At 37.0% G+C, this 23,166-nt stretch overlaps 1 protein-coding gene across 1 annotated transcript in view; it reads right to left on the bottom strand.

The window, feature by feature from the left end:
- Positions 1 to 1,607: 1,607 nt before the first annotated feature.
- The window catches only part of LOC120525501 (prolyl endopeptidase), a 298,115-nt gene continuing 276,556 nt past the window's right edge, over positions 1,608 to 23,166 (bottom strand). Inside the window, exon 15 of the mRNA XM_039747852.1 lies at positions 1,608 to 3,097. Coding sequence (XP_039603786.1) covers positions 2,803 to 3,097 — 295 coding nt within the window. The 3' untranslated portion in view covers positions 1,608 to 2,802. The remainder of the gene's footprint in view (positions 3,098 to 23,166) is intronic.

The following is a 23,166-nucleotide window of genomic DNA, read 5'->3' as shown; positions in this document are numbered from 1 at the left end:
GAGACAAAAATTGAACTATTTGGACAGAACTCCAAGTACTCTGTCTGGGGAAGACCAGGCACTGCTCATTCAATTGCCTAATACTATCCACAGTGAAGCATGGCAGAAGCAGCATATTGCTATGGATGGTTCTTCTCCATAGTAGCGATGGGGAGACTGGTCAGAACTGAGGGACAGATAACTGCAGCCAAATACAGAGAGATCCTTGAAGAAAACATATTCCAAAGTGCCTTTGACCTAACACTGGGGTGATGGTTCTCTTTCAGCACAATAAAGTCCCAAAGTGTACAACCAAAGCAACACTGGAATGACTTTGGTTCAAGTCTGTGACTGTCCTTGAGTGGCCCTACCAAAAACCCTGTAGAACAGTTATGGCGAGACCTGAAGATGGCACTTTACACACACTTTCTTCCAGTCTAATGACGCCTGAGAGATCTGTCAGGAGGTATGAGATAAACCGCCCAAATCTAAAGGTGCAAACCTTTACAGAATTATCCAAAAGGACTCAAAGCAGTAAATGCTGCTAAAGGGACCTCTACACAGTACTCAATGAAGGGTCGGAATACTTGTATGAATGAGCGATTTCAGGCTTTATTTTTTAATAAATTTGAAAACAATGTTATCACTTTGTCGTTATAGGCAAATTGTAGAAGGATGGGCAAAAATGTTTATCCATTTAAAATTACATCTACAACACAATAAAGTGTGCAAAAAATGAATATTTTGTGAGTCTGCAGTAAATGGGCTTTGGTCTCAGCCTGGTTACTGTCCTCGTGGCTTCTGCACATTGACTGCAGAGGCATCAGATATGTACAGTAGGACTATATGTGCTACTGTACGCTGATAAAGTGTTCTGTCCCATGCAAGGTTTTCCCCCATTTTGAGCCTTAATACTGTCAGCACAGACTTGCCCAACTCTTGTTTCAATAACTGAGTGCAAAAAATTAATGAATACATTTGCTTCTTTTTGTCATTGGGTGCTGTTGAATTGATGTCAATTAATGGTGACTGAATAAACACTTGTCCTGAATTTTGTTTGATCTTTGCCAAATGGCTAATCTTTCATATAGAGGCATTCTTCTCCAACTGTTTTTTAGCCACCAATCCATTACACTGCAGGTCTTTCTCTCTTGAATTGGCCTTCAACATTTCCAAACATGATGGATGATATGTCAAAATATGAAAGTCGAAGCCTTTTCACTTGAGCTTCCGGTGATAATTTTGATATTCTCTAATATCAATGCATTCATTTTTGGCCAGTTGACAGTGTACAAAGAATTCTTCACCAATAACCTAACTCAACGATGTTGATTTTCTTCCTGTTCACCTTCTTCATTATTCACCTATACATGATTGTAAATACCATGGCTTGAATGAGCTGGACCTTAATTTGCAAAGTTACATCCATGACTGTAATCTAACTTCATCCATCCGTCCATTATCGAACCCGCTATATCCGAACTAATACAATAAAGAAAACAAACAGAAGAGCATCAGTCTATGCTCTCTTACCTGCGGTGTCTGGTAGCTAACACACGCATTACGATGAAAATTTTGGCAGAACCTGGAAAAATGTTTACCTGAATTCAAAAAATAAATGGGAGCAGTTTAAAGAGGCTGGAGAATGCCATTGTTTTATTTGTGAGTGAGGAGCACATTCATTCATGTGTACAGAGGTAAGCATGTAAATTATTATCTCGAGGTAGAAGTTTAATATTAACATCAAACCAGCAGCCATTTACACACTAAACAGCTCTGCAGTAAACATATTAAATGATGCAGTGTAACACATAGCTTCCAAGAAATCTCTCTGTACGCAAAAGATAAATAAATACCTGAATCTGCAACAGCTAGTGTGACTCAGAAAAGTGGCCTCTGAACGTTTCATATTCCACATACCACTTTTAAGCTTAAGATACTACCATTAAAGAACTAGAAAACACAGTATATGTAAATGACTTTCACCGTTAAAAAACAACAAGTGAGATACAGACTTACAGTTTTACCCAAGAAGGCCATTAACCCTGGGGCTCTTTCATGACTGGCATTAGGGAGAATATCTACAGTACAATAAAACTATTTGAAATTTGCTACCAAAAACATGATAATCAAGCATTCTGAATAAAATGGAAAGCTGTTGGCGGACTTTCAGATGCATTATAACCTAAAAACCCACCACTTGTTCAAATCAGGACTCCAAATTTCTTACTACTTAGACAATGTAAATGCCAAGATAAAGGAAATGATGCAAAACACGAGATCACTTTTAGTGCTAAACGGTTTAGAAACCAGCAATGGTGCCAACAGATGTCTTCAAATAGTGTTTCATAACTCTCCAATAAAATCCCATTAATAAAATAACTGATCGATATGTTGAGGGGAAACAGCCATTCTAGTAATGCAAATCTATTTTTTATGAGCATTTGCTGCTAAGAATGGAAACATTTCACAAAGAATCAATGTTAAGACAGGCCCACGAAAATCAGCCTGTTAAAATCATAATTAGCATTATAAAATAATTGGACTTCACTACTGAACAACTGGAGGTGTTTGAAAACAACACTTAACACTATCGATTCTCATTGAGAAGTCTAGGGAAAAAAATGCAAGTACTTAGGTGGCCATCACAATGTGTTTCTTGAGAATGTAATCCGTCTAAATAATAAAGTTCTGCCTAAAACTATTCAATGTACAGAATGCCTTGTTTTCAGTTTTGTTTTTCCTGCTTTTATTTAAGGCCCTTCATTCTAGATTTAGATTTTGCTGTTATTTGGAAAAAAAAAAATCAATTTAAAGGCTGTTCTACTTAATCCATTGAAGGTCAAGGCATCTGGAAATAAAAGCAAACATGTCGGCCACCTCTTGTATAACTTTGCTGGTCGGCTTCCCAGCACCGTGCCCTGATTTTGTATCCACATAGATGAATAATGGATTGGTTTGCTTAGCACTCCTTGCTACACTATGCTGCAGGGTTGCTATGTACTTCAGGGAGTGAAGGGGCACCACTCTGTCATCATGGTCAGCCGTAAGAAGTAGAATTGCTGGATATTGGACACCATCGTCCTCTGGTATTTTAATATTGTGGAGTGGAGAATACCTGAAAAGAAAAAACAGCAAAAGAAAAACATATTTACTTAATGGTTTAGTTTTCTAACTGAAATTACAATGAAGCATCTATAATATAAACTACAGATAGTACAAGAAAAATATTTTTAAATGAAAAAAAATTGCATTATTACTTTCCAGAACATTTGATATTCTGGCTGTGTGTTGTTCAATAAGACAGTTACTCACATCATACAATCAGTTTTTCATTAGCCCTAAAGACAGTAGAAGACCCCCACACCAGGCCAGATGCAGTCGGGAACAGCAAACATTCAGTGGAACACCTTCGAATTGAACAGTAAATTTGGACTGAAATGTTGCAAAATCTAATATTGTTATTGAGGCTGTCACCAACATCGCTGTAATGTTACAACCTTAGAACTAACATGTATTGTGATTTTCATAGTTTGAACTCTTGGCTTTATGAAGCCTTAGGACTAAACCATGATCAGAAGCAGAAAATAATAGCCATAGATGCATTCGTATCATGTTGTATCAACAGTATAAGCGTCATGAGGTCACCATGAAGTGAACCAGTCCGGGTATTGCCTTTTAAAGTGAGGTTCTCGTACAACCACAATGGAACGTAGCAACCCGTCATTTACACAGCAATACCACTTTACATGCAGATTGGACTAATGCTTCTGGATGTTACTAATTTTTGTCTCTGCATGTATTTCATGGTTATGTGACAAGATAAAAAAAGAAAACAGCAAGAGACAGTATGCTATTTTTCGCTGCTCCCATATTAAAGCCGCAAACTTGCCAAATATGTTAGAATGACATCAACATCAAAGTTATATTAAAAGCTCACTATAACGGTTGAAAAATGTGTTACTGGGTAATCGAAACTCATTTATATGGAAGTTTCTCATGACAAATCAATGGCAGGTGAAGAACAACTTGCATTTATTATAATTTCGGTGTCAAATACAGACCAACTCTTTATTTTAGGTGCTGAATTGCAGCTGCGTAATATGCATATCCACAAAATTGAAAAACACCAAGATCTGTTAGTGTCAGGTGCAAATTGTTCCTATAGTTTCAGCAGAGTAATTTTTGTGTGTTAAGAGTTTTATTCCATTGTTCTATTGAACACCATTAGGGAAACCTTGTCTGTACCTGAATAAAGTGAACTGTTAATAATATTGTTCACTTACTTTATTGTTCATGTTGATTTACTTATTCAATTGCTTACCCGTTAACTTAAGTCTCAGTCGCTTAGGGCTGGAGAATGTCTTCATGGCAACATGTTAAGTCAGGGACCCTATTTATTTTCAAGTGCCAACCTTAGACTAGCACAATGCTCTAATTCATCCAGATGTCTGTCCCTGGGTCTCCTGTGGGCTACCCACCACAAATTATTAGGCCTGCCAGTCCAAGAATTACTTCTGCGTCCACTCTTTTATCAAGACCCATAGGTACTTCAACTCTACTACTAATCTTCAGAAAGCCAGCCACTCAGTAGCAGAAAGAGAACATATGAGAGTTCTAATACAGTTCTGACTGCATCGTACTCGACTGTGAACCACCCCAGTGTGCAATGGAGATCACAGTCCCATTTAGACGGAGGACTGAACTGCAAAGATGCTTCCTATAAAAGGCCATCCCTGTAAAGGTTTAGCACAAACAAGAAACAATAATCACTTTACAGAGTTCAATAGCTTAGACTTAAGTAAAAGTGTAACAGACAACCATATCAACAGCTCTACATGATGGCTGTTAATACACATGAATGTAAGCTTTTTGCAATAATTTAACATATTGCTAGCTCCCTTTTATATCACAACAGGATGCACTTTCTAAATCTTCTGTGAAGATTTGTCGATGATTCAAGTCTAAATCTGAGGCACACATATGTATTGCTAATGAGAACATCTTGCCTTCTCCTAGAGGAAATGTGAATTGAAATTTGAGTTAAACATCTTGATGACTTCCACCACATACATATAAGCCAGCTAAAGAGGCTCACAACATTTGTCATGAAATACAGATTACGGGAACCAAATACAGTCGACCCTTGATTTACGACCGGCCTGACATGCGAACAACTTGATTTACGACCAACATCTTGCGTTACGCCCCAAATGCGGTCACGTGTATCTGTAAGCATCAGTCGGAGCCCAGATACATGTTTGTGGACGTAATTTCGTTCAGTGCAGTGATTTATCTATATATATATAATTCACTACGACCATGGCAAGCAAGATGCATAATTGCTAAGGAAGGAAGAGAAGGTAACGAAGGTAAAGAAAGCGATTGTTAAGGGATGTTAGCTAAAGGGCTGGCGCAGCACATGATGATGTCATCAGGCTGAGTCAGCACCGGCTTGCTTTGGAGTGTATTATTACAGCAGTTCACAACATGACCAGCTTTGAACTGAGTGCTCGACTACTGTCATTATTAACTTGACAAACAGCGATCACAATCGAAACGAAGAAGGAAATTGTGCGGAAATATGAGAGTGGTGTTCATGTGACTGATCTCGCTAATATGTACAGCATGTCGAAATCCACCATCTCGACAATTTTACAAAGAAAAGATTTGCATAAGGAGGCTCCTTCCAAATGATAACCACCTTCCGTTTCATTCTCCTCCTCCTCTCTTCCTGCAGCCCAAAGATGTCAAATTAAATGGTGAGTACAGTGTGAAATTGTTGTTTCTGGTTGGCTACGCACTTTTTATAACTTTTTGTTTAGTACATTAGAAAAATTATTGGTGTTTTTGGTAAATTATGCACATTATACGACCCTTTTTTATTATGAAAAGTTTAAGTAAGTGTTGCTGTGGGAGGTTAGGAGCGCATTATGGGTATTTCCATTATTTCTTATGGGAAAAATTGTCTTGACTTACAACCAACTTGAGTTACAACCAGCCCTCGCGAACGAATTGAGTTCGTAAGTAAAGGGTCCACTGTACTAGAATGCTATATGGTATATAATAAAATAAAATGAAAAACTGGCCTAAAACATTACATTTATATTTTTTCTTTTTGATGGAATATTGCTTTAAAAATGGGTATTTAAATAATCAGAGTCACAAGCACATCCCCCAAATTATACACAAGTCATTAGTAGCATCCTGGGTAATAGCTAATCCCTGAGGTTACCTGGGTAAAATTAAATGTCTCACCTGGGCTGAGACTGAGTTCATGTCTAACTTCTTCTTTTTTTGGGACTTTATAAGTGATACTTGAGTAGTTAAACAATGTTAGGCTCCAAGTATAAAAGAAACACACCAAAAAGAAGTTAAAAGTGCTCCACTGCATCTTAAGAGTTGACCCATATTTGAGTTTTACAAGAACAACTTTAATTTCAAACACTGCATTCAAAAAAGTACCTAAACATCTAGTAAAGTCATTTTTTGACAAATTTTACATGTGAATATCCATAGGTGATATTTGAAATCTAACCAAATGCTTAAATAGTGAAGAAAAAAAAAAAGATAATTTTGAGAAGCATTAAAAATACAATGAAATGCTGAAGACATCTGCTTTCTGACCAGTGGCGGAGGACTGGTACATTCTTTCTTAAGGGTCTACATTGGGCTGACCCTAGTATAGAAATGACTTGCATTCCGGTATCACTTTATCTATGTATATGTATTTTAGGGAGTAAGTCCATGTCACTTTTAACACTTCTCATTAGAATTATTACAAAGTAACTTCAAAAATATTAATTCAGACGTGAGCGTCAGTAAGCTTTGCGACCTAGGAACCAAGTTACCTGCACTATTCTATCACCACTCTGATGCTGATCATTCTGATCATAAAATAGGTCATTACGATAGCAAATGACAAAAACAATTCATAATTATTTGCAACATTAGGGTATTTGAGGGTTCCTCTGGAGTGCCTCTGTCTTACACAATTTGGCTCAAAAACTAATCAGCACATTGTCATCTCATAACAGGCTTAAGTTTCGAGTTTGGTATTTTTCCATCCAGCTGTTTTAGCTCTAGACCGTCCTCAAGAAACTGCGACCCACAGACACACACATATTTATCACTGAGATATCAATCTTTTCGGTATTAGGGGACCCTAAAACATCGAGATCTGTTGAAAATCGGAGATCGACATTTTTGACAAATCTAAACCTTTCACTCCAACCCGATAGATGATAGGTTATGATGGGGGAGGGCGCAAAGCAAAAATAGCAATTTTAAAACAATACCAGTATTTGCTAGACAATTCTCATTTAGATGTTCTGAAATTATGTCTAAAGCAAGGTTTTAAAATTACATTCTCAGAAAGTGAAGGGAAAACCACCTTCTGAACAATGTACTCCTTCTTAATGTGTGCTAGAGAAAAAATGAATGAAGCTGAAAGTTGTGCTTCACAGTCATCTCACCACAATGATACTATGTGCATAGTCAGCTTGTAAGAGGTATAACCAAGTGTCTTCTTCCACTGGCCGTATAGAACGCAGTTGTGTTGTTCTCCTAGATGGCCTAAATAATAATAATCAGTTACAGCCACTTGTCTCGATGTTCACTCTAGCCTGGTGTCCATTATTGCATTGTTTGCTCTACTTAACTGGAATATTATACCACCTCCTACTATGCAGTGGCTTAAGATGTGTTATACTGTCAGTAATTGAGGAAAAAAGAAACACAGGATTGTTTGGGAGTTAAACAATTTATTTTATAAACTCAGTCTTTTGTCTCCTTTCTGGCTACACATAGTGATCCTTCCCGCTATGGTATATTTTACCATTATTTATACTTTTTAAGGAAAAGGATGAATGAATATGTATAGCGAAATGAAATCCCAAAAGAAAATAAGGACAATAATATATTATTAATCAATATGAAATGTAGTATTGTTATCTCTAAAGAAAATGGGGAAAACGTCATTCCTATCTACTGGCATTATTCAATTTAATCAAAACCAATGGTAATGAAAAAACAGCTTTATTTACTGTTTTCTACAATTTAAACAGTGTTTTAGCAAATAAATATCTTTTATGAAGCTGGACACATGTCATTTGGATAAACGACATACACTCAGTACGGTTTGAGCTGTTATGCAGTACATTTTCTGCTTTGAAATTCAAAATTGTTATTTCTAAGATACGTGATTTTTTTTAAGCACCATTTCTTTCAGTTTTATGTGATGTCACTTGCTGTTTCCCTTACTAAACCATTACTGTTAACTTATTACCAGTGACGCGGCTTTTCTGAATGTCTACTTTAGCTTTAACATCTAGTCAATTAAAAGATTTATATGCTGACTAATTCTGTTTATAAACAATATAAGTGATGACTCTAAAGATTGCAGTTTATATGCATGAAATACTGTTTCTGAACATTTTAATAGCACCAATCAACATAATCTAAAACCAGCAAAATGAACTCCGAACAAGGACTGAATACTGATTTCAGAATTGCTTTGGAAAAGATACCAAAAACTCAAATACAGTAAATATAACTAAGAAAAATCAGTTTCTAACAGGCAGGCATCACTTTCTTAACATTGCTATGCTAGAACTAAAAACATGTATGAAAAATAAAATGAATGTTCAAGTTTTAAATGCAATACCATGAAAAAGTATATATATGTAGCATTCAAAGTCTAAATCACAATCTGATTGTATGGGTGGTTACCTACCCGGTAACGCGTGTGGTTGGTCTGCAAGTCGGCAGACATCTGCCACGGGTGCCCTCTCAGTTGTGAGAAGCAGATCATAGAATGTTACATAGTTAACTTTCAAATAATGCAAAGAGTACGCGACACGTGTTTCGCCCTCTTTTGAGCTCATCAGGCGTACACACTCCACTGCACCCCTCATCGGGGATCGAACCTCAGACATCAGACAAACGCACTTCGATTGTGACATTGTGAGAAAAAAAATCCTCTTCCAATTCCACATCCAGCCCATACCGTCCCCAAACACTTCTGAAACTCTAGTCTTTATTAACACAACAAACCATTACTATGGCTACCTTTTTCTAATTTTCAGGCTGATATTGTGTCTGATACTTCACTTTTCTAATATAGGTGTTATCGCTCCTGCTAAGAGGGAAGAGTGTTACATCAGATTTATTAGCCTCAAAAATAAGTCATTTTAAACTTAGAAATCTTTAAAAGCACCACATTAATGACTCACAAATCGATCATTAAGTAATGTTAGAAAAACAATTATTTTTCTTTATCATAAGTTATGATAAAGCTTTTTTTTAAATAAATATCTTTAGTCATCTTGCACACCTGCTCCAGTTTGGCAAATGGACAGGTTCCTGCAATGCAGAATAAAAACAATGTCATATATACCAACATTTTTATCTTCATCTGTGAAGATTTTTAAAGGCTAAGTGCAGCATAAATAAGACTGTGATGGACTGACTAGATCACATTCCATACACACCTATATATAAATAAAATATGTATTCATAGGTTTTCATTCTTTGATGTTTTTATACCTTTTGTAATACACATGCTATAATGTATTACCAGTTGTAGAGTTTCCCCCATGCATGTGTTTTTGCTCATCAGTTTGGTTCTACTAAGCACATTTTCAACAAATGCCGTAGACCAAGCAAATTACAAAAGATGCTACACGTAAGCTCGCAAACAAATCCTGGCCTTCCCATACCAGTTATTGGATGGAAAACATCTCTGCTCTGTCACCTTGACAACCACAAACAACTCTCAGTGGACACATCTCTTATTAGTTAGACCCTTGTGAGATTCCATCTAATTAAATTAATCATTCACAACACTGGAAATACAAGACACTATGGGCAATTAAAAACAGCCTCTTCATTATTCGATTTATAATTATAATGCAAGACATGACTTCGGGAAAATTAAATGGGACCATAACAACACCTATACTGTACCACTTCAAAAGCAGTGTTTAGTTTTTGACAGTTTTAATAGACAGGATGATCCAAAGAATAAAATGTAAAGCAAGTTATTTTTCCTGCTTAAATGAACAAAATAAAAACAGAAATAAAGTCATTTTAAGCAGCACACACTCATTTTCAAACCTACCTAATCCAGTACTGGGTTTTGGTGAATGGAGGCTAACCTGTCAGCATCATAGACTCTCAGTCTGGACAGCATATCTACCTGCCAGCTAAATGCAAGCATCATGAAAAAGCAGACTGTGGCGTAGTTACAACAGCCCTCTTATGTGAACCTTACTAAAGGTATTATTTGCTTTCACAAGTGTTGGCTGAAATGAAGAGGTGAAAGTAAAGATTACATTTAAAAACCTAATAGAATATATTTTATAACCAGTGCCAGTTAAAGATTATTGATAATAGCATTTTCAGCAAAAGGAATTGATCAGGCACAAACCTGTTTTAAGGACCTTTATTGTGGCTTAAAATGGTAATAGTTACAGACCTTCATTACATTCATTTTGATTTTTGTTACCATTTTAATATATATAAAAGCTTATTAATTTTAAGCAAAACACATTACAGTGGGTAATTTCTGAAACGCAGTGTTTTTGTAGTGCTTATAATTTTGGAAGCACGTAACGTCGTTCCATTATGGCAACACTTCAGTCATATACACAGACAGCATTCTAACCACAATGTCTTTGGCTTCCTCTTGCCCACATCCCCCCTACCCCATGTTGGTGTACGTCTTCACACAATTATGTTCTGCTTTTCACTCATCAAGCCCAAATCACCTGCATCTGTTTCTCCTCTGCGCAACACCTATCACCTCCACACCACGTCTTCTTCTTAACTCACTATTCATCTTCCTCTCACTCCACGACACTGAACACATCCACCTTATCATCTGGTCTTCCTGGCTTTGCTTTACATTCTGCTTTCATCTGCCATGTGTCATTCTCATAGATCAACAGTAGACAGCTCCTAGAATTCCTTCTGTTCATTTCCTATCCTGACTACAACTATTGCTTCTGCACACAAGTCTATACTCAACATGGCACCTAAATAGCAGCACTTTCCTTTCTTAAAGATATTGACATTGACTATATTTTAAGTGTACACTTACTGCATTAGCAATCTGGACCCTTCACACATCTGCTAACAAAGGTTATGCTTGGCACCTGCAGACACCTTTCACACCACTGCATCTTTTATTCACCAACTTTCCAACAACCCACGAACTGGACTGAGAACCACTGTATTGATTAATAATAAACAAAATGTACATTTACTTTTATTATTTCACTCCATTATTTCAGGAAATATTCCAGAAAATACTTGTCAATTAATTGAATTCAATAACAATTTCCAATACATTAACTTACTAATTAGGCTTCTCTGTAAAAGTCTGCCATTAGCCACTCATGATGCATTTACTAGAAGTGACTAAGTGACCTGAGAAAACAGATTACAAACATACATGAAAAATATTTATAAATAAAAATGTAAAAATTGTTAGGAGTATCAGTACAGTAAGAATCCAATTTTTTATACTGGTAAATCATCGTTCTTTTTCCATTCATTGTGGCATTGTGGCACAGTGAGTTAGTTCTTCTGCTTCCCAGTTCTAGATGACTGGGTTTGAATCCCGGCCTCTAGTCACTGTGTGGCATTTACAATTTTCAAAGTAATATAAGGATTCTTCTTTAAGTGCTCCAGTTTTTCTTCCATATTCTAAAGACATTTGTACTGGCCCAGTGTAAGAGACTACAGTTCGCAGTGGCCTGTTGCCTCCTAACCACTATCCAATGACAGAGTCCGGCTCCTGAAGTTCGGTATTGGACAGAATGGGTACAGTAAATGGATGCATGTTAAAGGTTTCCTTCTTATATTCCTGGTATTTTATCTGGGCTATGTTTACAAAGCATTTAGATTGGTTCAGCACTTTGCCACACTTAGTCTTTTATGACTTGTGCTGAGCAAAGCCAGAAGAAGAGTAATGACTGAATAGCTGCATAATTCTTGACTGCCATCATCATAATTTGATAAATGCACTAAAAATGCCAAAATAGTGTAATTACAATGAAAAATGACTTGAAATCAAGATAAGCTATGACTGCAGCTGCAGAGAAACTAGTGATTATCATAAAGGATGATTCCAGTATCGTTATAAACGGTTTGATACTATCAACCTGAGCAGCAGTTCAGAAGAGAAGCTTCTAAATCTACAAGAACTCAACTTTACACAAAAGCATAATATTTACAGTACGTATTGTACATTTATTTAACACATGGGTCAATATGAATCATGTAATAAGAGGAAAAAAAGAAATGCAATCTTGATAGATCTTTTCAAATACAACAAAACAAAACCTGTTCAGTTTATATACTGCATTAGCAAACCTCACAACTTCATTTAATTTCTTCCACAATGCCCAGATTTTCCTGTTATGTTTCATTATTGATTATTGCCTTGAGCATGGGAAAGGTGCTATATAAATAAAATGTATTATTATTATTATTTGATTGAAATTTGTTTTTGATTATGTTAAGAAGCACCAATCATATGGGATGTATTGGTATGTTCACAATACTTTTTCCTTTAAAATCTATAATATCAAACTGCAAGGCTTATTTTACTTTAACTGCTGTAGGTTGTAACCTAATAGATGCTCCCTTAAGAAGGCCCATGTGTAATATTCTAATATTTCCTTTTTTCAGTTTTTGCTAACCTAAACTTGAAATGTACACCTCTGGTAGTTTACTGCTTACCTTTTTACCATTTAACGTCATTCACTGAATTTCAACTGAAGGAAAACTGAAAGAACTAAAAACTAAAACTTTTGAACGATGGCGTATACATAAAAATGTAAAAAAAAATATATTTTATTTGTAGAAAACAACACTGAACTTACACAAAAAATTACTTCATAGTCAAACTAGAAAGAAAAAAAAAATTCCCATGGACTGAAACATTTTCAACTAAGTTTGTTTCACACCAGATATGAAAAGTCCCTTAGTAAGCTTTGTAAATTAAAATCTAATAAAGTTCGATCCAACACAATGGCTAGCCTGTTAATGAAGCCTGCACTTTATTATGAATAAACTAGTAGCATTTATTTTAGGTGGTCACCATAACCATTTTTTTAATTATGTTATTAATAATGACAAATGTTTTTTAGTACAGTCAAAATCCCTCAAAATAAAGAAAGTTTGACTATCAAAGAATTGAGTACGAGTTTAGCTCATGTCCAGATTTCTTTAGGAAGCAAAACACAAAATGCACAAACATTTTACTAATACATACAAGTGCAGAAAATAATGAATACTGTATATGGTAAAGCAAATTTCTCAATTAAAAAGTAGAAATCAATATCCATTTGTTGTTGAAAGTTAGTTAAGCCATTGTGCACTATTTGTTTAATCAGAACTTAATTGACCAAATTCCTTACTGACGATGCCTTCTGTTTAAACTGATTGTGCAACACTGCTCTACTTGGTTTTGTGATAGAACAATGCATAAAAATAGATAGAAGTCTAATAACATATGAAATTATCGACTTAAAAGATTTGCTAAAAATTGTTCTGGGATGAGCAGTGAAGTGACCTTTGAAAATAGATTCATTGTATAAACAGGTATTTCCTACGTTAAATGAAAAATGAAAACCACATACTGACTGCCTTACTTAAACATACTTTTTTATTTGTATTTAAACCACATCTGAATGTTTATTTGTACAAGATTTATTTATTAATCAGGGTTGGCTCTCATGATAAAGACATACATCAGGCTCACCCTTGAAATCGAACTACTTAATAGCAAAGTGTAAAAGAACTGGTCTCGTTCCAGGAGAGACTTATTGCACTGACTCCTCATTTGTTAGACATCAATGCTACGAAACGAAAAAAATTATGAGCATTGAGCCACAAGGTAAAACTGATATATAACATTATACGAATTACTCCAGAATATACTGCTAGCCAAGGGATGTGTAAATATGAAATTGATAGTACAAATACTACACATTCAGCAATTTGCAGAGGATCATCTTTCTTCACAAAAGTTAATGAGGATTTTTTTTTAGATGCTGTGGTAACAAATCTTGTTTAATAATTTGTGAATGAAGGGCACAGTGCAATAAAAAAATTAATATGGATGATGCCCTGGCATTGGAAACATTGATTGCAAAGCACAGTGTGTATCCTTGGGATGGGGATATGGTTATCCACAATGTAAGTTCCTAGTCTAAGTGCGCCTTTGAGGAAAAAATGAGGTTGAAATGATCTGGGAGGTGGTTTGAACTTGTACAACCTCCCCTCTAGCTATGGTGTACCACTGAAATGCTGAATTATGATGAATAGATCTGTACACCAGCGCAGGAGTGTTTGCTGTGGCTTATATTCCTTTTTACCTATTACTGCGCCTCCAATGTGCCACTGCCTGACAAGAGTAGTTATGCAGCCATCACCTGAGGCAGGGTTTCACCGAGTTAACCTCACTGTTTTAACAGGAACCTGATTTTCTCTTACTACTTTTTTGGAATGGTCTTTTCATCTTTGCTGAGTATATGATTTTTTTTCATATTTATGATCTTTCATTGTTGTCTTTACTCATCTCTGTTTTTTTTTTTTGATGTTTGCTTTATATCGTTGCCCATTTCATAATTCTGTCTATTGCTTCTCCTTATTTGTACCATTTTAATCATGTCTTCATTTCCTCCTGCAGTTCCAGCCAGATTTTCAAAGCAATCTATATTTAGTGCCACTAACAGTCCACATACAGTGTCCCTATGCTGACACAGGGGTCCGCAATTTCTGCCTAATAGTGAAAAGAGCCGGGGCAGGCTGAGAAGGTGTTGCTTCATCATCTTTTGAAAATATAGAGAAGGTAAAATAGAATACTGTTGCAGAAATTTAAAACTGATCTCTCTTTTCCCAAAAAGTCATTGTGCTCAAATATTATAGCATAAATATAAAAACAAACTGTTAATGTTTATTGTACTTCCTTAATTAACTAAAATATACTTCCGTATACCATAATTTTACTTCTGATTTTTAAATGTTTTTTAATGTGAATCTGCTTGTACCGCGGCAAATGGAAAAGCAATTTTACAGTCACTACAGTAGTTGACTGTAATGATATGAAATAGTACATAAAGGCCATCTTTGGAAGATCTAAGGAACAGGATGTATTGGCACAATCTGTCAAAGAACTTGTGGGTAATTAAAAAAATAAAGGGTAAAGCTTATGTAAAAGTTATGCAAGTATATGAAAGTAAAAGCAGATAAGGAAGCACTAGGCTGAACTCAAAAAGTGCAAAGAAACACTCCCTTTGGGATTTGTAAAGCCAAAGGAAGGTTAAACAGAATTATGTAACACCTAAGAGACCCAAGTACAATAAACTGAGCATCTACAAAAAGAAAAAACACGCCATCCTTGAGGAACATGGGCTTACAGTTTGATCAAAACACTAGCATTTAAAATAGCACAGTGGCGGCAGAATGGGGAGATGAAAGCAACTATAAAATTCCAAGATTCAATTACTATAGAAAAAAAAAAAATATATATATTTTTTACAAAAGTACACAATTTTCAAAACACCTTTAATATCTGTTTAATTTTATTAGTTAAAAGTTAGAAAAAAATAAATAGAAACACAATTAAATAATACAAGTAGGAACAACATTAACCCCTTGTGCCCTAAGAGTTTTTGTGCATTATTAAGCCTAAATTAAACATACAAAAGTAAATGGATAATGCTTATGTAATAAAGGAGCCTTAAATGACTAAAGCATATGTGTGTGTGGGTGTGTGTGCCCTGCCCAAGGTTTGTTTTCTGCCTTGCGCCCTATGTTAGTTGGGATTGGCTCCAGCAGATCCCTGTGACCCTGTAGTTAGGATATAGCGGTTTGGATAATGGATGGATGGATAGTGAGGATAACACTTCAAATTGTTAAAAGAAAGACTTGTATGGATAAAAACCTATGTTTCTGATGTACAATCTTAGAATCAAGTTTCTTTTGTGCCCCAATCAGCCAGCTAACATTGTACCAAGTTTAGATGTCATATCCCATAGTATTGCAAATTTATATAGTTGGGCACAAGGTTTTCCCCTTTTTGGAAAGACAAAAGTCTCTTGCACCTAAACAATCTTTCAAGACAAGTATTGCCGTTAAAGGTATATTTTTTAAAAGGAAAAAATATACATACATACATATACATATATATATATACATACATACATATATATATATACATACATACATATATATATATACATATATATATATATATATATATATATACACATACATATATATATATATATATATATATATATATATATATATATACACACATATATATATATATATATATACACATATATATATATATATATATATATATATATATATATATATATATATATATATATATATACATATATATATATATACATATACATATATATATATAAACTTCTCAAAAAAATTAAAGGAGCACTTTGAAAACATCAGATCTCAATGGGAAAAAGAAATCCTCCTGGTTATCTATACTGATATAGACTGGGTAATGTGTTAGGAACGAAAGGATGCCACATCGTTTGATGGAAATGAAAATGATCAACCTACAGAGCCCTGAATTCAAAGACGCCCTAAAATCAGAGTGAAAAATTATGTGGCAGGCTAGTCCATTTTGCCAAAATTTAATTGCAGCAACTCAAAATTGTACGCAGCACTTTGTATGGCCCCTGTGTTCTTGTATACATGCCTGACTACATCGGTGCATGCTTCTAATGAGATGACAGATGGTGTTGTGGGGGATCTCCTCCCAGACCTGGACCAGGGCATCACTGAGCTCCTGGACAGTCTGAGGTGCAACCTGGTGGCATTGGATGGACCAAAACATAATGTCTCAGAGGTGTTCTATTGGATTTAGGTCAGGAAAGTGTGGTGGCCAGTCAATGGTATCAATTCCTTCATCCTCCAGGAACTGCCTGCATACTCTCACCACATGAGGCCAGGAATTGTCGTGCACCATGAGCCACTGTACCAGCATAGGGTCTGACAATGGGTCCAAGGATTTCATCTTGATACCTAATGGCAGCGAAGGTGCCTTTGTCAAGCCTGTAGCGGTCTGTGTGACCCTCCATGGATATGCCTCCCCAGACAATCATTAACCCACCACCAAACTGCTCATGCTGAATGATGTTACAGGCAGCATAATGTTCTCCATGGCTTCTCCAGACCCTTTCACTTCTGTCATGTGCTCAGGGTGAACCTGCTCTCATCTGTAAAAAGCACAGGGCACCAGTGGTGCATCTGCCAATTCTGGTATTCTATGGCAAATGCCAATCGAGCTGCATGCTGCTGGGCAGTGAGCTCAGGGCCCATTAGAGGACATGGGGCCCTTGGGTCACCCTCATGAAGTCTTTCTGGTTGTTTGGTCAGAGACATTCACACCAGTGGCCTGCTGGAGGTCATTTTGTAGGGCTCTGGCAGTGCTCATCCTGTTCCTCTGGCAAATGAGCAGATACTGGTCCTGCTGATGGGTTATGGACCCATCCCAGCTCTCCTAGAGTAACTGCTTGTCTCCTAGAATCTCCTCCATGCCCTTGAGACTGTGCAACCTTCTGGCTGACACATATTGGGTCCAGGTTATGCAACCTCTGTAGGGTCCCTCATGCTACCAGTAGTGACACTGACTGTAGCCAAATGCAAAACTAGTGAAGAAACAGTCAGAAAAGATGAGGAGGGAAAAATGTCAGTGGCCTCCACCTGTTAAACCATTCCTGTTTTAGGGTCATCTCATTGTTGCCCCTCTAGTGCATCTGTTGTTAATTTCATTAACACCACAGCAGCTGAAACTGATTAACAACCCCTCTGCTACTTAACTGACCAGATTAATATCCCATAAGTTTCATTGACTTTATGCTATACTCTGATTAAAAGTGTTCCTTTAATTCTTTTGAGCAGTATATATATATATATATATATATATATATATATATATATATATATATATATATATATATATATATATATACACACACACATACACATATTCAGTAATCCCTCCTCAATCGCGATAGATGAAAATCTGCGAAGTAGAAACCATATGTTTGTATGGTTATTTTTATATATTTTAAGCCCTTATAAACTCTCCCACACTGTTAACATTATTAGAGCCCCCTAGAAATGAAGTAAGACCCATTAGTCAAAAGTTTAAACTGTGCTCTATGACAAGACAGAGATGACATTTCTTTCTCACAATTAAAAGAATGCAAACATATCTTCCTCTTCAAAGAAGTAAACGTCGGGGCAGAGAACGTCAGAGAGAGAGAGAGAGAGACAGCGAGAGTAAAGCAAACAATCAAAAATCAATACGTGCTTTTGTACTTTTAAGTATTCCGAAGCACCGCGATAAAGCGGCATTTTGTAGAGGAGCGTCCATATCCTCTAGGCAAACAGCCTCTGTGCAAACAGCCCCTCTGCTCACACCCCCTCCGTCAGGCAGAGAGAGTGAGACAGACAGAGAAAAGCAAACAATCAACCACAGCGCAGGAAGCATATCTTATATCATTGATGAGTTGTATTTAATATGCAATACATGCTCTGATTGGGTAGCTTCGAAGCCATCCGCCAATAGCGTCCCTTGTATGAAATCAACTGGGCAAACAAACTGAGGAAGCGTGTACCATAAATGAAAAGACAAATTGTCTGTAGAAATCCGCGAACCAGCGAAAAATCCGTGATATATATTTAGATATGCTTACATTTAAAATCTGAGATAGAGTGAAGCCGCAAAAGTCGAAGCGCGATATAGCGAGGGATTACTGTATATATATATATATATATATATATATATACAGGTGCCGGTCATAAAATTAGAATATCATGACAAAGTTGATTTATTTCAGTAATTCCATTCAAAAAGTGAAACTTGTATATTAGATTCATTCATTACACACAGACTGATGTATTTCAAATGTTTATTTCTTTTAATTTTGATGATTATAACTGACAACTAATGAAAGTCACAAATTCAGTATATCTTTGGTAGGAATGTAAGTTAAATTTAGTCATCATTGCATAAAGTTTTCTTCACCATAGAAATTCAAAGACTAAATTCAACTTACATTCCTACCAAAGATATTTCTGTCGACTAAATAGAACCTACTTATATCCAAATAGAACTTGAAAAGATATATTTTTTTGAATCTGACCTCACATTTTAGATTGACTTGACGCGCACAGGATTACACTGAGTATGACTTTACCAAAACAATCATTGATGGCGAATAAAGTATCCATTATTCCTAAAGATTCAATTGGTGATCTGAACACGTATTTCACCCTAATTCTGGGCTCATCAGGCATACACACTCACTGCACTCCCTCTCGGGAAGCTACTTACTTACAGCTTACTTACAAGAGTTGGGCAGGTTTCACTTACTCATCACTAATTCTCCAACTTCCCGTGTAGGTAGAAGGCTGACATTTGGCAGGCTCATTCCTTACAGCTTACTTACAAATGTTAAGCAGGTTTAATTTTGAAATTCTACGTGTAACGGTTATAACGGTCAACAACGTCCGCCATTTTGAACTTTCTTATTTATGGCCCCATCTTCACGAAATTTGGTAGGCGACTTCCCTGCGCTAACCGAAACCAATGTACGTACTTATTTTGGTGATATGACGCCACTGTAAGCCGCCATATTGAACTTTCCAACGGTCTTTGTTACTTATGGGCACATCTTCAAGAAATTTGGTACACGGGTTCCCAACGCTAACTGAATCCTACTTACGTACATATATACATACATAGCCTGCAGCTCGGTCACCGTGTGAGCCGGCGTTGGGTCCCCCATCCCAACGCCTCCCACATTGTTGTCTGCCTGCCTATATAAGGCTGTCTGTCGCTCCGGTCTCTACATTCCCTTCCTTGCTTCGCCACGGGATTCACGTCTCCCTGCTGATAACTACAGCCTTTTTATTAAATCCACGGCTTCTCCGCTGTTTTATTGTTCGTTTATTATGCTTATAGTTATTGTGTAGGTATTTTAGACTTACTTTACATTGTTCAGGTACCCATTTCCTTTACCATTCTAATCGTACCCCCATTAACATGTTTATCGAGGTGATCACCATCGATCAAAGAACTTACCGAGTGGTTTCCATGCCCGGAGATGGCACCTGCCTTTTCCATTGTCTTTGTTACATATTGCACAGCCATATCAGGCTCACTCTTGATATCCGGAGGAACATTGTGTCTTATGTATTGAATGACTGGGACAGGTTCAAGGTGTGGACTGATGACGGTACAGGAGATAATTATACTACACAGGAGCACTAGAAGAGTGAAATGCTTAAGCCCTTAACCTATGTTTCTGCATGTGAGTTGATGGCTGCTGCTGAATTGTTCAGTTGTTGCTTTCAAGTGTACCGAAATGGGCAAATATTTTACACCTTGCGACAACCACCAATGCCTCTTAAACATTTTAGATTCACGGGTGACGATTTCAGTAGTGGACACTTTGATGTTTATGAATGTTTAAACTCTCAAAAGCTAGATGTGAAATTATCGATGAAACCGCTTGTATGCTTACAACGCTTGACAGATGTCGAATGTCACTTCAACACAACAAGTCCTGCAAATACTGTCGTAATTGAAACAAACCATGAAACTCAAACCGATTATGACAGCAGCAATCCAAGCTGTGAGATCTGAAACAAGACTGTTTTTACATGGTCAACTGTAAGTTGCATGCTCAAGAGTAAGCTCAGCGCACAGCTTGGTCATATTGCAACTGGAGGGCCGAACTGACAATGTGTATACAAACAGATCCTTAACAAATAATAATTGGTATATTTTCCCTCAGTTTAAAAAGGTTTAATTTTCTTCTTAATAAAAAATATATATTAATATACACATATATACATATATATATATACACATACATACACACACACACACACACACACATATATATATATATGAATGACCTCCAAAGAGCGCGGAGACTTTTGATCACGTGAACGTGTCTGCAAAAAGTGGCGTCTCCTGTCCTGCAAAAGCCGAGCTGCCGGCGTGCGCGCATAGCTGTGCTGACCTTTGAGACGCTGACTGCGCTTCTGGCCAAAAAGTTCTATCTTGGTCTCATCAGACCAGAGAATCTTATTTCTCACCATCTCAGAGTCCTTGAGGTGTCTTTTAGCAAACTCCAAGATAGAACTTTTTGGCCTTAATTCTAAGCGGTATGTGTGGAGACAACCAGGCACTGCTCATCACTTGTCCAATACAGTCCCCACAGTGAAGCATAGCGGTGGCAGAATCATGCTGTGGGGGTGTTTTTCAGCTGCAGGGACAGGACGACTGGTTGCAATCGAGGGAAAGATGAATGCGGCCAAGTACAAGGATATCCTGGACAAAAACCTTCTCCAGAGTGCTAATGACCTCAGACTAGGCCGAAGGTTTACCTTCCAACAAGACAATGACTCTAAGCACACAGCTAAAATAACGAAGGAGTGGCTTCACAACAACTCTGTGACTGTTCTTGAATGGCCCAGCCAGAGCCCTGACTTAAACCCAATTGAGCATCTCTGGAGAGACCTAAAATGGCTGTCCACCAACGTTTACCATCCAACCTGACAGAACTGGAGAGGATCTGCAAGGAGGAATGGCAGAGGATCCCCAAATCCAGTTGTGAAAAACTTGTTGCATCTTTCCCAAGAAGACTCATGGCTGTATTAGCTCAAAAGGGTGTTTCTACTAAATACTGAGCAAAGGGTCTGAATACTTAGGACCATGTGATATTTCAGTTTTTCTTTTTTAATAAATCTGCAACAATTTCAAAAATTATTTTTTGTCTGTCAATATGGGGTGCTGTGTGTACATTAATGAGGGAAAAATTAATTTAAATGATTTTAGCAAATGGCTGCAATATAACAAAGAGTGAAAAATTGAAGGGGATCTGAATACTTTCCGTACTCCACTGTACATATATATATATATATATATATATATATATATATATATATATATATATATATATACATATATATATTGTAAACGGCACTATATAGCGCCTGACCCGACACAGACTGGACACGGGAGGCACGTGTAACATAAAAGGACTTTTATTTCTCTTCAGCTGGAGGGCACGTCTTCCCCGTAATCCCCCCAGCCACAACACAGTCCCAAACACTAGTAACCACCAGTGCAGCACAAACACTCTTCTCCTTATTGGCACCACCACCACTCCTCCCTCACAACCTTGTCTTCCTCCACCCGACTCTGGCCGATGAGTGGTGGTTGCTGGCTCCCTTTTATAGGTCACCTGGAAGTGCTCCAGGTGTTTGATCAACAAGATCCGGCGGCACTTTCAGGTGTGATGAAGCTGTTGTCCACACGGGCTCAGGAGCCCCAAACACAGCACCCCCTGGTGCTACCTGCGGGACCCAACAGGGCTGCCCCCAACTCCAATTCCCAGGGAGCCCTGTGGGAAACTGAGGCACTACACCAGCCCAGAGGGGCGGCCATCTAGCGTCCAGGGGGATGTATTGCACAGTCCAGGGGTGCTCCCCCTGAATACAGTGTGCAGGGGCGTCCCGACTGGGCATGGACATATATTATATATTGTACATATGCTATCTCAAATTTTTTTATTTTCAAAAAATTTGCAAAAATCTCAAGTAATCTTTTTTCACGTTGTCATTATGGGGTGTTGTGTGTAGAATTCTGAGGAAAAAAATGAATTTAATCCATTTTGGTATAAGGCTGTAACATAACAAAATGTGGAAAAAGTGATGCGCTGTGAATACTTTCCGGAGACAATGTACTGTATATACATACATACATACATACATACATACATACATACATACATACATACATACATACATACATACATACACACACACTTTATATATCACTCTAAAGCAACAAGCAAACAATTTGTAACTATGTACGATTAATCATGTACTCTTCTAGACCTTTACTTTCAAAATATTTTTCATTCCTGTCCTTAAATCAATTTCTGTTTACCACTAAACACAGAGAAACCTTTGTACAATAGATTGGGTTTTTGCTACAATTCACACAGCTTCTCCTGACTTCTGTTGCAGCTGCCCTACAAAGGCTTAGTGTGATTTTATTTTTTATGTGCATTTCTTTGTTATTTTTGCTTTCTTCTTGCATTTCACATCTGG

The sequence above is a fragment of the Polypterus senegalus genome, chromosome 3 (assembly GCF_016835505.1).
Source record: "Polypterus senegalus isolate Bchr_013 chromosome 3, ASM1683550v1, whole genome shotgun sequence".
NCBI classification, from domain to species: Eukaryota; Metazoa; Chordata; class Cladistia; order Polypteriformes; family Polypteridae; genus Polypterus; species Polypterus senegalus.
This window is presented reverse-complemented; position numbering and strand designations above follow the sequence as displayed.